This window comes from Dama dama, chromosome 26 (genome assembly GCF_033118175.1).
Source record: "Dama dama isolate Ldn47 chromosome 26, ASM3311817v1, whole genome shotgun sequence".
In the NCBI taxonomy this organism is placed as follows: domain Eukaryota; kingdom Metazoa; phylum Chordata; class Mammalia; order Artiodactyla; family Cervidae; genus Dama; species Dama dama.
The window spans coordinates 45,879,648-45,894,999 of record NC_083706.1 but is presented as its reverse complement, the minus strand read 5'-3'; the positions used below and the strand labels follow the sequence as shown (position 1 = coordinate 45,894,999).

Sequence of the window (15,352 nt, the reverse complement as noted above, 5' to 3'; positions counted from 1 at the left end):
TCAAGAAAAAGAAATGCAAAAAACCAAAATGGCAGTCTGAGGAGGCTTTACAAATAGCTGTGAAAAGAAGAGAATCAAAAAGCAAAGGAGAAAAGGAAAGATATTCCCATTTGAATGCAGAGTTCCAAAGAATAACCAGGAGAGATAAGAAAGCTTTTCTCAGCGATCAGTGCAAAGAAATAGAGGAAAACAATAGAATGGGAAAGACTAGAGATCTCTTTAAGAAAATTAAAGATACCAAGGGAACATTTCATGCAAAGATGGGCTCAATAAAGGACAGAAATGGTAGGGACCTAACAGAAGATATTAAGATGGTGGCAAGAATACACAGAACTGTACAAAAAAGATCTTCACGACCCAGATAATCACGATCGTGTGATCACTCACCTAGAGCCAGACATCCTGGAATGTGAAGTCAAGTGGGCCTTAGGAAGCATCACTATGAGCAAAGCTAGTGGAGGTGATGGAATTCCAGTTGAGCTATTTCAAATCCTGAAAGATGATGCTGTGAAAGTGCTGCACTCAATATGCCAGCAAATTTGGAAAACTCAGCAGTGGCCACAGGACTGGAAAAGGTCACTTTTCATTCTAATCCTAAAGAAAGGCAATGCCAAAGAATGCTCAAACTACTGCACAATTACACTCATCTCACACACTAGTAAAGAAATGCTCAAAATTCTCCAAGCCAGGCTTCAGCAATACGTGAACCGAGAACTTCCAGATGTTCAAGTTGGTTTTACAAAAGGCAGAGGAGCCAGAGATCAAATTGCCAACATCTGCTGGATCATTGAAAAAGCAAGAGAGTTCCAGAAAAACATCTATTTCTGCTTTATTGACTATGCCAAAGCCTTTGACTATGTGGATCACAATAAACTGTGGAAAATTCTGAAAGAGATGGGAATACCAGTCCACCTGACCTGCCTCTTGTGAAAACTGTATGCAGATCAGGAATCAACAGTTAGAACTGGACATGGAAAAACAGACTGGTTCCAAATAGGAAAAGCAGTACATCAAGGTTGTATATTGTTACCCTGCTTATTTAACTTATATGCAGAGTACATCATGAGAAACGCTGGGCTGGAGCACAAGCTGGAATCAAGTTTGCCGGGAGAAATATCAATAACCTCAGATATGCAGATGACACCACCCTTATGGCAGAACCTGAAGAAGAACTAAAAGGTCTCTTGATTAAAGTGAAAGAGGAGAGTGAAAAACTTGGCTTAAAGCTCAACATTCAGAAAACTAAGTTCATGGCATCTGGTCCCATCACTTCATGGCAAACAGATGGGGAAACAGCAGAAACAGTGGCTGACTTTATTTTTCTGGGCTCCAAAATCACTGCAGATGGTGACTGCAGCCATGAAATTAAAAGACGCTTACTCCTTGGAAGGAAAGTTATGACCAACCTAGACAGCATATTAAAAAGCAGAGACATTACTTTGTCAACAAAGGTACATCTAGTCAAGGCTATGGCTTTTCCAGTGGTCATGTATGGATGTGAGAGTTGGACTATAAAGAAAGCTGAGTGCCAAAGAATGGATGCTTTTGAACTGTGGTGTTGGAGAAGACTCTTGAGAGTCCCTTGGACTGCAAGGAGATCCAACCAGTCCATCCTAAAGGAGATCAGTCCTGGGTGTTCATAGGAAGGACTGATGTTGAAGCTGAAACTCCAGTACTTTGGCCACCTGATGCAAAGAGTTGACTCATTTGAAAAGACCCTGATGCTGGGAAAGATTGAGGGCAGGAGGAGAAGGGGACGACAGAGGATGAGATGGTTCGATGGCATCACTGACTCAATGGACATGGGTTTGGGTGGACTCTGGGAGTTGGTAATGGACAGGGTGGCCTGGCGTGCTGCAGTTCATGGGGTCACAAAGAGTCGGACACAACTGTGTGACTGAACTGATACTGATGATATATATTGTTCAAGCATCCTAGATCTTCTTGATGTTGCTTTTAGCAAGAAGTACATATTTTGGAAGATGCAGAAATCAAAGTTGGCAAAGCCACCAAAATCAAGCTTATAACTATTTTTGAAATGTGCGCAGAATAAATATTAGGAAGAAATAAAGCTAAATATTAAAAGCAGCTTTGTTTGGGTAGAGGAACTAAGAATAATTTATTCTATTTTTTCCAATTTTTATCTTCTAGATTTTATAATAGAAGACTAAACATTAAGGAATAGTCCATTTAAACAATTATACCTAGTATGTCAACTCTCAGCCCAGGTGGTACTAGTGGTAAAGAACCTGTCTGCCAAGGCAGGAGACACACGAGGCTCAGTTCGATCCCTGGGTCAGAAAGATTCCCTAGAGAAGTGGGCATGTCAACCCACTTCAGTATTCTTGCCTGGAGAATCCCATAGACAGAGGAGCCTAGCAGGCCACAGTCCATAGCATTGCAAAGAGTAGAACACAACTGAAGCAAATTAGCACACACAGTATCAACTGCATTCAGTTATATAAATTCATTGTTCAGTTGCTCAGTTCATGCCCAACTCTTTGCAGTAAACTGCAGCACACCAGGCTCCCTTGCCCACCACTATCTCCCAGAGTCTGCTCAAATTCATGTCCAGTGAGTCAGTGATGTCATCCAACCATCTCATCCTTTGTCACCCCCTTCTCCTCTTGCCTTCAATATTTCCCAGCATCAGCGTCTTTCAAATGAGTCAGCTCTTTGCATCAGGTGTCCGAGTATTGAAACTTCAGCTTCAGCATCAGTACTTCCAATGAATATTCCGGGTCAATTTCCTTTAGGATTGACTGGTTGGATCTCCTTGCAGTTCAAGGGACTCTCAACAGTCTTCTCCAGCACCACAGTACAAAAGCATCAGTTCTCTGGAGCTCAGCTTTTTTTACAGTCCAACTCTCACATCCATACATGACTACTAGAAAAACCATAGCTTTGACTATACAGACCTTTGTCAGCTTTTTAATACATTGTATAGATTTGTCATAGCTTTTCTTCCAAGGAGCAAGTGTCTTTTAATTTCATGGCTGTAGTCACCATCTGCAGTGATTTTGGAGCCCAAGAAAATAAAGTCTGTCACTGTTTCCACTATTTCCTCATCTATTTGCCATGAAGTGATGGGGCCGGTTGCCATGATTTAAGTATTTGAATGTTGAGTTTTAAGCCAGTTTTTTCACTCTCCTCTTTCACCTTCATCAAGAGGCTCTTTAGTCCCTCTTCACTTTCTGCCATAAAGATGGTGTCATAGGCATGTCTCAGGTTATTGATATTTCCCCCAGCAATCTTGTTTCTAGCTTGCGCTTCATCCAGTTTTGCATTTCGCATGATGTACTCTGCATTTAAGTTAAATAGGCAAGGTGACAATATATAGTCTTGACATACTCCTTTCCCAATCTGGAACCAGTTCATTGTTCCATGTCCATTCTAACTGTTGATTCTTGACCTGCATACAGGTTTCTCAAGAGGTAGCTAAGGTGGTCTGGTACTCCCATCTCTTTAAGAGTTTTCAACAGTCTGTTGGGATCCACACAGTCAAAGGCTTTAGCGCAGTCAATGAAGCAGAAGCAGATGTTCTCCTGGAATTCCCTTGCTTTTTCTATGATCCAACGGATGCTTGCAATTTGATCTCTGGTTCCTCTGCCTTTTCTAAATCCAGCTTTTACGTCTGGAAGTTTTTAGTTCATGTGCTATTGAAGCCTGGCTTAGAGAATTTTGAGCATGACCTTTCTAGCATGTGAAACGATGCAATTGTGTGGTAGTTTGAACATTCTTTGGCATTGTCCTTCTTTGGAATTGGAATGAAAAGTGATCTTTTCCAGTCTTGTGGCCACTGCTGAATTTCCAAATTTGCTGGCATATTGAATGCAGCACTTTAATGGCATCATCTTTTAGGATTTGAAATAACTCAGCTGTAATTCCATCACTTCCACTAGCTTTGTTTGTAGTAACGGTTTCTACAGCCCACTTGACTTTACATTGTACAGTTCCTAACACTGCACAGGAGACAGTGATCAAAACCATCCCCACGAAAAAGAAATGCAAAATGGTAAAATGATTGTCTGAAGAGGCCTGACAAATAGCTGAGAAAGGAAGAGAAGCAAAAAGCAAAGGAGAAAAGGAAAGATATACCCATCTGAATACAGTGTTCCAAAGAACAGCAAGGAGAAATAAGAAAGATTTGAGAAAATAGCATTGAAATATGCATATTACCATATGCAAAATAGATGACCAGTGCAAGCTCAATGCATGAAGCAGGGCACTCAAAGCCAGTGCTTTGGGACAACCCAGAGGGATGGGGTGGGGAGAGAGGTGGGAGGGGGGTTCAAGAGAGGGGGATACATGTGCACCCATGGCTGACTCAGGTCAATGCATGGCAAAAACCACCACAATATTGTAAAGTAATTCTCCTCCAATTAAAATAAATTTTTAAAAAAGAAAGGCTTCTTAAGTGAACAATGCAAAGAAACAGAGGAAAACAATAGAATGGGAAAGACTATCAGGAAAATTATAGATACCAAGGGAATATCTCATGTAAAGATGGGCACAATAAAGGACAGAAATGGTACGGACCTAACGGAAGCAGAAGATATTAAGACGAGGTGGCAAGAATTATACAGAAGGACTGTACAAAAAGGTCTTACTGACCCAGACAACCACGATGGTGTGATCACTCATCTAGAGCCAGACATCCCGCAGTATATAAATACCAACACTACAATTAGCTTCATATCTTTTTAAAACAAAAATGTTCAACCAAATGCTTTTGCTTCTCATAAAATTCTACATTAAGGACATTTACTATATATGATGGGGTAAAGACCATATTAGGCTCATATAGAATTAGCTAAATATCAACATTTTATAAGCAAATTATCAAGATATTTATTGTTGTCACTTAATTATATAGAATTTGCTATCTTGATTAAAATGAGAATTAGCCTCAAAGACATTATTTAAACTTCACAGAAGTTGAATTCAAAAAGATGAGCCCAGCATTAGCCAATGGTGTATAGTTAACCATAATCTATAATGAAGAAATGTTTCCATTTACAACCAACAAATGATTAATTTCACAATTGAAGTACAAATAGAATCACAATTTTTAAACATGACATCCTTTCTGATTGTGAGCATACAAAAATAGTGGCCAAGTAAAGGGTTGCATGTATTTTTGCTATCTTTCAATCAATCAATCCACTCCCTACCACTTCCACCTTTATTGCTTTAGGGTTATAGATAAGTCATAGACGTTGATTCTTTCCCTGCTATTCACCTGTTTCATGACACTGTTTCACAAGTTAAATGTGTATATCCATATAAAATTAGAAAATAAAGTTCGGAAAATGTGACCCTCTCTGCCAGCATATTCAGAATAACAGCTGTCAGAAATAAAAACAAGAACTTCCTTGGACTTCATCACATTTTCCCCATTCACTTAAATGAGCAGCTCATTTTGTGTTAATTTATATTTCCAATAGACTTACAAAAAATAATAATCCTAAAACATACCGCTCAGCAATGTAAAAATCATCATCACATACTGTATTAGCAGCATTGGGAAATATTTCAGACATGAGTAATCAAAACATTCCAAAAACAATTCACTGTCCTTTCAACAATACGTGCTCAGGCTATTTTTACTTGGCAGGTTTAAATAGCCACTCATCCTCTTTCTAGGATAAGAGGTAGCAACAATGGTCCAGTGTTGTAGGATCCAGGTAGACCAAGCCCCAGCCTTGACTCTCAGCTGCCTCAGGAATAAGGAAAGGAAGTGACTTCACCTCTCCCTGTCTCTGGCTCCTCATCTGTAATAAGTGACGACAAAACGCCTACTTCGTGTCATACAGATGAAGTCAGCAAAGCGTCTGGCACTATCAACAGAATTCAGTTGCTGTTATTCTATTATTAATTTTACATGTTGGTTATAACAGAAAATCTATGACAATTACTCCCAAAGGCAATGACAAGTGCAGATGCTTTTCTGATGAGCCTTACCTTTGTGTTCCCATGCACTGCAGATGTAAGGTGTGAATGCCTCTTTGGGAGTGCCAAAAAGAGACTGAGCAACTTGAGCGTTTTCTTTTGGGGAAGAAACGTTAATGCTGAGACTGCATCTCTTTGAAGCAACTTTGATCTCATTCTGAAGGCTGGTGAACATTTATGATTCACAGCATATCAGGGATTTCCCACTAGGTCTACTGTCCCTCCCATGCTGAGCAACTCACCTGAGTTATAGACGGTCTTTTCTCCTTCCCTTTTCTTGCAAGTGTGTCCAGGCCTTTTAATGAAGAAAACAACCCCTTCTTGTGTCTTCCCCGCTGAGTCAGTGAGAGAGTTCTTTTCCGAAGGGCAGAGTCATCTCTAGAACATACCTGATTTAAAACACAGTTTAGAAACATCATAAAGTGCATTATGTCCTAACAGGAATAAGCCCTGCTTGCTATAAATGTTAGTTGCTCAGCTGTGTCTGACTCTTTGTGACCCCATGGATTGTAGCCCACCAGGTTCCTCTGGCCATGGAATTGTCCAGGCGAGAATACTGGAGTGGGTTCCCATTTCCTCCTCCAGGTGATCTTACCAACCCAGAGATCGAACGCAGGTCTCCCTCATTGCAGGCAGATTCTCCACCATCTGAGCCACTAGGTGTTCTGACCAGTCCCCGAAGTTACTCCAAGTCTGACATACCAGAGGCCCATTCACCAGAGATCTCTTATCCAGATAACCTAAGTCTAGCTACCACAGTCACATCTCTCCAGGGTGGGCAGTAGGGTTGGCAGAACAACCTTCGGACCCCCGGAACCAATACTATCCATGGAAGCCACCCACGCAGAAATAATCTCACAAAACCCAGTGGAACTCTCGACAGAACGGATCACAGCACCTTCAATCAGCCCTTCGATTCTTCACACCACTGCTGCTGTTCCTCAGGGACTCCACCTTCCTGACTGTACGAGGTGGAACAGACAGAAGGGCAGACGCAGATGGGAATATTTAGGAGCTGGGTACTTGCTTGCATGTTCAGTTGTGTCTGACTCTTTGTGACCCCATGGACGTTAGCCCTGGCTCCTCCGTCCATGGGATTTCCCAGACAAGAATACTGGAGTGGGTTGTCATTTCCTCCTCCAGGGGATCTTCTCGACCCAGGGATTGAACCTGTATCTCCTGGGTCTCCAGTTTTACAGGCAGATTCTTGGCCATTGCGCCACCTGGGAAGCTGGATTCCAAGAACGAGCAGCAGAGAAGCTGATGCCAACCCTCCCTCCCCCAGCACCGGGTCCCTGGGTGGCCCTGGTCAGTTAGTGGGTTAAGCCACAGCAGAGCCTAGTGTCAACCAGCTGGAGAGAAAGGTGAGCTTCCGCAGTGCTCCCTGCATGCCGCTGAACCGCCTTCCTTGGGAACTTACCAGAGCGTGGAAAGAGGAAACTGACAAGATGCCCAGCCGGCCCAGGGCCAGCTTGGAGGGGCGGCTGGCGGCAGCAAGGAGGCTCTTGGGGTTCGGCAACTCCCCGCCCTGCAGGCTGGCCAGATAGCAGCGCATCCTGAACAGATCCATGTGAAACTTCTCCAGGTTCTGCTCCCATTGCTGGATCTGTTTAAGCAAGAATAGGATTAATTTAAATAAAAATGAGGCGTTTTCACAGGTCAAATTGAAAATGTGACCCGTTTCACAAACTTTAAGGAAAAAAATCATTTTAGCTGGTGTTGCATGGCTCAAATGAGCCTTCCCTGCTTGCCCCATCTCAGGCCCTCCCACCAAAACCAATGGGGTCAGACAGCACTGTCCTTCATCAGGATGGCCAAGACAAAACCAAACCAGTGGTCCCAATATGGTGCCATGGCATGACCTTTGGAGAACTCCACTGCTGAAAACCATGCTGGCTTAAGGCAGGATGCACAACTCTAAGTCAGTTACTTCACTTTGTTACATTTACATTCACAGCCTCTGATCTTAAACCAGATTAACTGAATTGCACATAAACAGATGCGGGATGAATGGAGGCAGTGATTGCACATTTCTGAACATTCTCAGAATGACTCGTGAAACAAGAAAGAGCAGATGAACTTCAGGCATGACAGAGTTCTTACTCCTACTTTAAGTATACTGGGGAAGAATCACCATCTATACATCTTTATTAAGACACTTATAGGGCTTCCCTGGAGGAGGAAATGGCAACCTACTCCAGTATTCTTGCCTGGAGAATCTCCATGGACAGAGGAGTCTGGCGAACTACAGTCCATGGGGTCGCAAAGAGTCAGACTCAAGTGAGCGATTAACACTTCACTTTGTAGTTGCTTCATGCTGTGTTAGTTTCCGCTGTACAACAAAGTGAATCAGCCGTGTATAAGCATATGTCATCTCTTTTGGGGATTTTCTTCCCAAGGCAACCACAGTTCCTAAAGATACATGCAGCCTAATGTTCACTGCAGTACTGCTCACAATAGCCAAGACAGGCTACTGCTAAGTCGCTTCATCGTGTCCAACTCTGTGCGACCCCATAGATGGAGCCCACCAGGCTCCTCCGTCCCTGGGATTCTCCAGGCAAGAACACTGGAGTGGGTTGCCACTGCCTTCTCCAATGCGTGAAAGTGAAAAGTGAAAGTGAAGTCGCTCAGTCGTGTCTGACTCTTCACAACCCCATGGACTGCAGCCTACCAGGCTCCTCCGTCCATGGGATTTTCCAGGCAAGAGTACTGGAGTGGGGTGCCATTGCCTTCTCCAAGCCAAGACATAGAAGCAACTTAAATGTCCATCAACAGAGGCATGGATAAAGAAGTTGCAGTGTATATACATACACAGTGGCATATAACTGAGACAAGGTCTTCCCTGGTGGCTCAGTCGGTAAAGAGACTGCCTGCAATGAGGGAGACTCAGGTTCAATCCCTGGGTCAGGAAGATCTCCTGGAGGAGGAAATGCAAACCAATCCAGTATTCTTGCCTGGAGAATCTCCATGGACAGAGGAACCTGGCGGGCTACAGTCCATGGGGTCTCAAAGAGTCAGACACGACTGAGTGACTATCATACAGGGTTTCCCTGGTGGCTCAGTGGTAAAGAATTTGCCTGCCAGTTCAGGAGACACAGGTTCGATTCCTGATCCAGAAAGATCCCATATGCCTCAGAGCAACAAAAACCCATGTGCCACAACTACTGAGCCTGTGCTCTGGAGCCTGGGAATGACTACTAAAGCCTGACCACCCTGGAATCTGTGCTCTGTAACAAGAGAAGTCACTGCAATGAGAAGCTCATGTATCTCAACTAGAGAGTTGCCCTCAATCTCCACAACTAGAAAAAAAAAAAAAAGCCAGTACATCAGTGAAGACTCAGCACAGCCAAAAACAAATTAAAAAAAAAAAAATTTTAAGACATACATAATTATTTACAATACAAAACTTTCTGTCTATTCTTCAAAATTGAATTCATAAATTGGTAAAGAAATGCAAACTCTGGGGGCCACTCTCCCTTCTTCCAAGGATGTCAAATCAAAGTATGTTATGTGTAAGCATTACCTTCATTTAAACATAAATGAATAGGCAAAGAAAGCCTCCAGGGAGTTGCCAACACAGAGATTCAGAACAGAACAAGAATTTGGGCTTCAAAGAGTGTTCAGAGCAATCTCAAAATTCAAGAGAAGCTCTGTGGTGAAGTCTTAACAACGATTTCCTATGAGAACTGTGTCATTTCATTCGCAGCAACTGCATCTCCAGTTTTGCCAAGCTTTGCACCCAAACAGATCCTAACCTTCCACAGGACACTTTCCAGGTCCACCCCTGATCCTGGATAAATGGTATTTTGAAGCATCTCTGACAATGAACACTCTGTTTTCCTCCATCCTCTCCAGAGAAAGGCAGAACAAATTCTGGGTGCTCTTTAGAGTCCAAGTTCTCTGTATCTATTTCTTAGGAAGACCACTGCACACTACAGGAAAGAAATACAATGGCTACAAGATCTAAACAAGTAATTTGTTGATTTATCATAGTTTGTCAGCAAAACAACAAAATCTCCCAGAGTGCACTGAAAAATCTCAATCTCTAATCTAACTTTATTGAAGACACTGCATGCCCTTGCTAGTGATGGAATAGCCCACCGATGTTAGCCTTGAGTCAATACCAGTATGACCTGATGGCTTTTAAAAACGAAAATGCCCAGGTTTTTACCTGAGGAGCTTACTCATTAGGTATGAGGCCCAGGAAAGCAGACATTTAATTTAAAAGCATCTCTAGCAATTCTGGTGCCCAGCCTGAGTGAGGACCACTGTTTCAGACTAACATGGCAGATCAAACTGAACAGCAAATCTCTCTGTAGTCTTACCATATTAGAGAATTCTAGATTCCAGCAGTAGTGGATGGGTATTATGTAACCGCAAACTTCACCGACTGGAAACTACAATGCCCAGCAAAAACTATACTACCAGCTCTGTCTCACAAATATCTTTACAAGCTAATACCTGAAAATCTGCAATTGTAGATGCATTCTTTTGTCTTTTAATAACATGCAGGTATTTCTAGGTTGGGTAATGTATTCAAGCCTATCTCTCATTTATAATTCCATGTGAAACAGCTAATGAGATACTTTTTAGGGGTTCTGAAGAGAGTGGAGGTATGAAAGGAAAAGAAAACCAGTGAGTTATTGAGTACCAGACAACACAGAAGTCCATAATATCCACAGAGGAATAAAAAGACAAAATAGCAAATAAAATAAAACACAGGTCAAGACCGAACACTATAGATCACAGAAGTGACAGTCTCACATTATCACTGACTTCTGCAGTTTACAAAGCTTTTTTTTAAAAAAGCATCATTGAATGTATTTAAATGACTACACATCAAAGCATCACTGAAAAGAAAAGACAGCTCCATCCTAAACAATACACAGGGAATCTTCAAATTCTGTCAGAAATATTTTATAATCTTCAGCACACCAGACCTCTCTGCTCAAAACCCTGGGACAAAATGCAGGTGAGTTCATAGGAGGAATATGGATTTCTGATGCTTAGGTTTGTTGAAAGAAAGAAGGGGCTGGGAAAGCCCAAAGCAGATCCTACGAAGATCAAAAATTTTGTTAATATATGTGACTGTTTCAAGAGAACAAGTATCTCAACCAATACTGCACATTATAGACAGCATTTTAAATCTGAACTTAGTAGAAAATGCAAATGAGAAGGGACTTTACTTCCATTTCAGTGATGTTTCCTATCTCACCCTTTGTACAGGTTAATTCTATGCATCCACTTGACTGGGCCACAAGGTGCCCAGATGTGTGGTCAAGCACTAATCTGGGTGTTTCTATGAGAAAGTTTAGGGATGAGTCTAACACTTAAGTGGATAGACTGAGTAAAGCAGACTGCACTCCGTGATGTGGGTGGGCCTCGTCCAATCAGTTGAAGGCCTGGCTAGGACAAAAGGTCTGACACTCCCCAAGCAAGCGAGAATTCCTTCTCCATGATGGGCCTCCAAACTGGGATGTCAGCTTCTTTCCTGGCTTCTGACAACTAGAACTGAAATATTGGCTCATCCTGGGTCTCAGGCCTGCCAGGCTTCAGATGTGAACCACACTGTCCACTCTCCTAGGTCTGAAGCTGGCTGACTCACTGCAGATCTTGGGACCTGCCCATCTCCTTACTCACAGGAGCCAATTCCTTATAATGCCTCTCTTTATGAATATATTTTTTACACATCGTATTGGTCCTGTTTCTCTGGAGAACCCTGACTAATAACCGCCTTCATTCCCAAAGCACTCTGTGGCAGAGTAAGCCATCATTAGTCACACATCTAGTGCATGTGTAAAGACAATATTTATCTTGTTTTAAAGGTCATGGTTCTTTATGGACAGAATCAGTCAGAGAGGTTAAATGAGGATCTGAGGTTGGATAAGTAACAATGATTTTTCTTTCCATAGACTCACCGCAGTTGTAGAGAAGGACACGGGAGAATATGCAGGTAAAAGGCTGGTGAGGACATGGATTCAGGTGCTTGGGTTAACTGGAGAGAAGAGAGAAGTACAAACACCAGACCCACGAGCTCAAGACGGACCTTGTAATACTGGGAACGCCAGTGGACACGGGCAGTGAGGGTTACCAGGCCTTCGTATCTCGGCAGAGGACACTGAGGCTCAGGGGACAGATGACTTCACTAGGGTCACACCGTAAGCTGCCCTTCCAGGCTGGCCAAGGCCCAGAGCTGATCCTAACGGGAACAACACGTGGGAACAGGCTTCCACAGAGCACTTGGAACACAGCCCCTGAGCCCAGGTCTTCTTGCTCATAAGGCTGGTGTCGTGCACTGTCTAGTAATTACTTTGCAACTTTTATTTAAATTTTCATCTGACCATTAACTATATTTCTCCCCACAAGTCCCCAGGTGTTCTATAGAGAAGCTGTAAGACTATCTACTCTCTCATTTGGGTGAACGTCTTGCCTCTCAATTTCCTACCAGCCTTGATATTCAGGTTTGGTCCAAATTCAAAGTAACATTAACTAAAAGAAAAACATGTTTTTTATCCCTTTATCCCTCAAAAGATGAGATAAAGATACATTCTTTTTAAATGAGAGAAACAGAAGATAGTTTTTTATCTATCATACATGCTACCTCAGAAAATTTCATCATTATAAAAACAGCAATATTATCCAATCTCACATTTATCAGGGAATTTCTAGAGATTTTTTCCTAATATGACCAAAAATGAAAATGCCCCAAATCAGTTCCCTTAAACCAAGACAGTTTCCCCCTTCTTTCTACATTCTACTGATAATTGTGCCTAGACTTTTTTTTTATTTCATCCGTATATGAAAATTAAAACTCAACTGTTATGTAGCTTGAGCTTTCACTTCTTAGCGCAAAACACAAAATTAATATGAATGCAAAGGAAGTTCTATCTTTCATTTGTAAAAGAAAAATGTTAACAAAAAATTGAGGAAAACTCCCATTATTAAGCTCTGACACAAACACAATGCCAAAATTTCCTCTTTATGGCTAATATATCTATATTTATTTAATGAGCTCAGAAAGGCTATGGTCCACTCTAGAAAGTGGGAAGGAAAGGAGATGAAGGCTAATGCTAAAAATAACAGATGAATAAGTGATGCATTAAAAAGATGACAAGTACATTCCTGCCACACCCAACACTCCTAGAAAAATATTTTCTACCGTTTAGTCATTTGATCACAGTATTTGGTCATTTGTCCATTTCTAAGTTGGTCCTAAAAGATAATTAGTTTTTCCTTTTTGGCAGAGTAAGTTGAAAAACTCCCATACAATATTTTCCAAGCACTAAAACCGACCTCCACAGAAGAACCCAGCTAGTAACACAGAAAACACTGAAGTTAACTGGTAGGTAGAGCAACCAGCTACTGGTTTAGAATATTGGTTATGTTTTATTTTTCCCTTTGAGATATTCACATGCCATCAAATTCACTTGCCAAATGCATTCATAATAAATATATTTCCCATCATATCAAGCTGAAACATTCAAGTTAAGAAAACAAGCAAATTAAAGATTAATTTCTACTTGACACAAAACTCTGCATCATCTGGTTCCTTAGCAAGCAAAGCACAATCTGATTCACAAATCTTTTTGTGAGGTTGGATCCCATTAGAAGTGCAGATTTGTGTTCAAGCTCGGACACTTAACTCTGTGTGATGACATTGGACCGTTTCCTACATCTGTCCCAGTGTCTACACACTCATCCATCAGATGGGTGATACAGACAACTCGACCACGTGGAGTTACTATAGAATCACACAGGATCCTGGCCTGAGGAGTCCTGAGCTGTAGCCTTGGAAACCATGAGGATGAAGAGTGAGGCATGAAAGGAGATGCTCACTGGTGAATGAAGGAGCGAAGCCTGAAGCAAAGGAGCCAGGAGCTGTGAGAGGCTGGGGTGGGGACCAGCCCAGGGAAGAGGGAAGGAGACACAGGTGTGTCCACGGTCTACCTGGAACCAAGTACCAGGGAAACAGATGGCAGGGGAGGGGCAGTTATCCATCCTTTAGGAGCTCTTATTTCATTCCAGGAGTGACCTTATACTCAAAGGCATAATTACAAAACAGTGTGTGAGATAAAGAGAGACCCTGAAAATTATCAGAGCATAGAAGGGTCCCTGATGGAGGGATGAGGAGGGCAATCAAGGGTGGCTCCTTGGAGGAGCTAAACCCTTCATCACAGACAAGCAGGGATGAGTCCGATGATGGGGGAGGGGACAGGGCAGTCTGCAAGTAGGTGTGTGGTCCACGTGGGTCCTCTCTGGCCGAGGGAAAATCCAAAGAAAGAAGTGGAACCCACCAGAAGCTCGATGTTGCAGCTAAAGGTCAAGGAAGGGAGATGTCATTAGGGACTTTTTCTTGTAAGCAACAGGGAGCCACTGAGCGATTTTTAATCCCAGGAATCCGATGGTCAGATTCTCTTGTTAGATGCAAACCACTCCGGCCTTGTGTGGCCCTAGCACCTGAGGAAGGTCAAAACCAGCAGCCTCTGAAGCCTTAGAGAGAAGAGAGAAGACAGATCTACTATACCTCACCTCTCACCACCTACCCATCATGTGCTGAAAATTCAGACTGCCAGGATGACCGCATCATTTCAGAGCACTCTGCCTTGACTCACACCAACCCCTGGCCTTGAATTCCTTTGCGATTCCTCTCCTTATTAACTCCCCATTCTTTGAGGAGCAATTCGGGCATCCCTCCTCCAGGAAGTCCTCCCTGACTACATAGGAGGCTAACTCCTCGTGTGTCTTCCACAACACTCTGGAAAATAATCTGCTCTGAATTCATTCTATTATGCCAAAATTATGTGCTTAGCTGTCTATCACCCTGCTTGACTAGGAGCACCCTGAGGGCAAAGACCACGCCTTCTTCAAATTTCCAGTTTGAACACTCACCTGGCCCAGAGTCTGAACTAAGTGTTAACTTCCTGTCCTCAGCACTTCCTCCACGTGCCATCCCCTCTGGCCTGCTGAAGGAAGCCTTGTCCTGGCCTTGCCCCTGGTAATCTGGCCTTGTCTCCCTCAAATCCCCTTCACAAATACACTCCAATGCTCTGTTCCCCGTATTGCTTCCACCCACACCCCCTAGATCATATTTTCCTCAAGGTTTTGGTCCTTTTGCTCCCTTCACTGCAGTTTCCAGTGGTCTGAGCTCAATCCATCCTCTTTTTGATTTTAAAACTTTACACAAGGGCTTGCCTAGTGGCTTAGTGGTGAAAAGTCTGCCTGCCAATGCAGGAGACGTAGGTTCGATCTCTGGTCCAGGAAGATACCACAGTCGCAGAGCATCGAAGCCCATGTGCCACAAGTACGAAGCGTGTGCTCTAGAGTCGGGAGCCGCAACTACTGAGCCCACGTGCTCTGCAACAAGAGAAGCGACCACAACAAGAAGGCCTCGCACCACAAC

The 15,352-nt window shown here is 42.8% G+C and overlaps 1 protein-coding gene across 5 annotated transcripts in view; it reads right to left on the bottom strand.

The window, feature by feature from the left end:
• Positions 1-15,352, bottom strand: part of TIAM2 (TIAM Rac1 associated GEF 2) — a 238,356-nt gene that overhangs the window by 81,157 nt on the left and 141,847 nt on the right. For all 5 annotated transcript variants that reach the window (XM_061130248.1, XM_061130252.1, XM_061130253.1 and 2 more), the window contains 2 exons: positions 7,373-7,558; positions 6,195-6,341 (listed from right to left, as the gene is read on the bottom strand). In XM_061130248.1, coding sequence (XP_060986231.1) covers positions 6,195-6,341; positions 7,373-7,558 — 333 coding nt within the window. The remainder of the gene's footprint in view (positions 1-6,194; positions 6,342-7,372; positions 7,559-15,352) is intronic.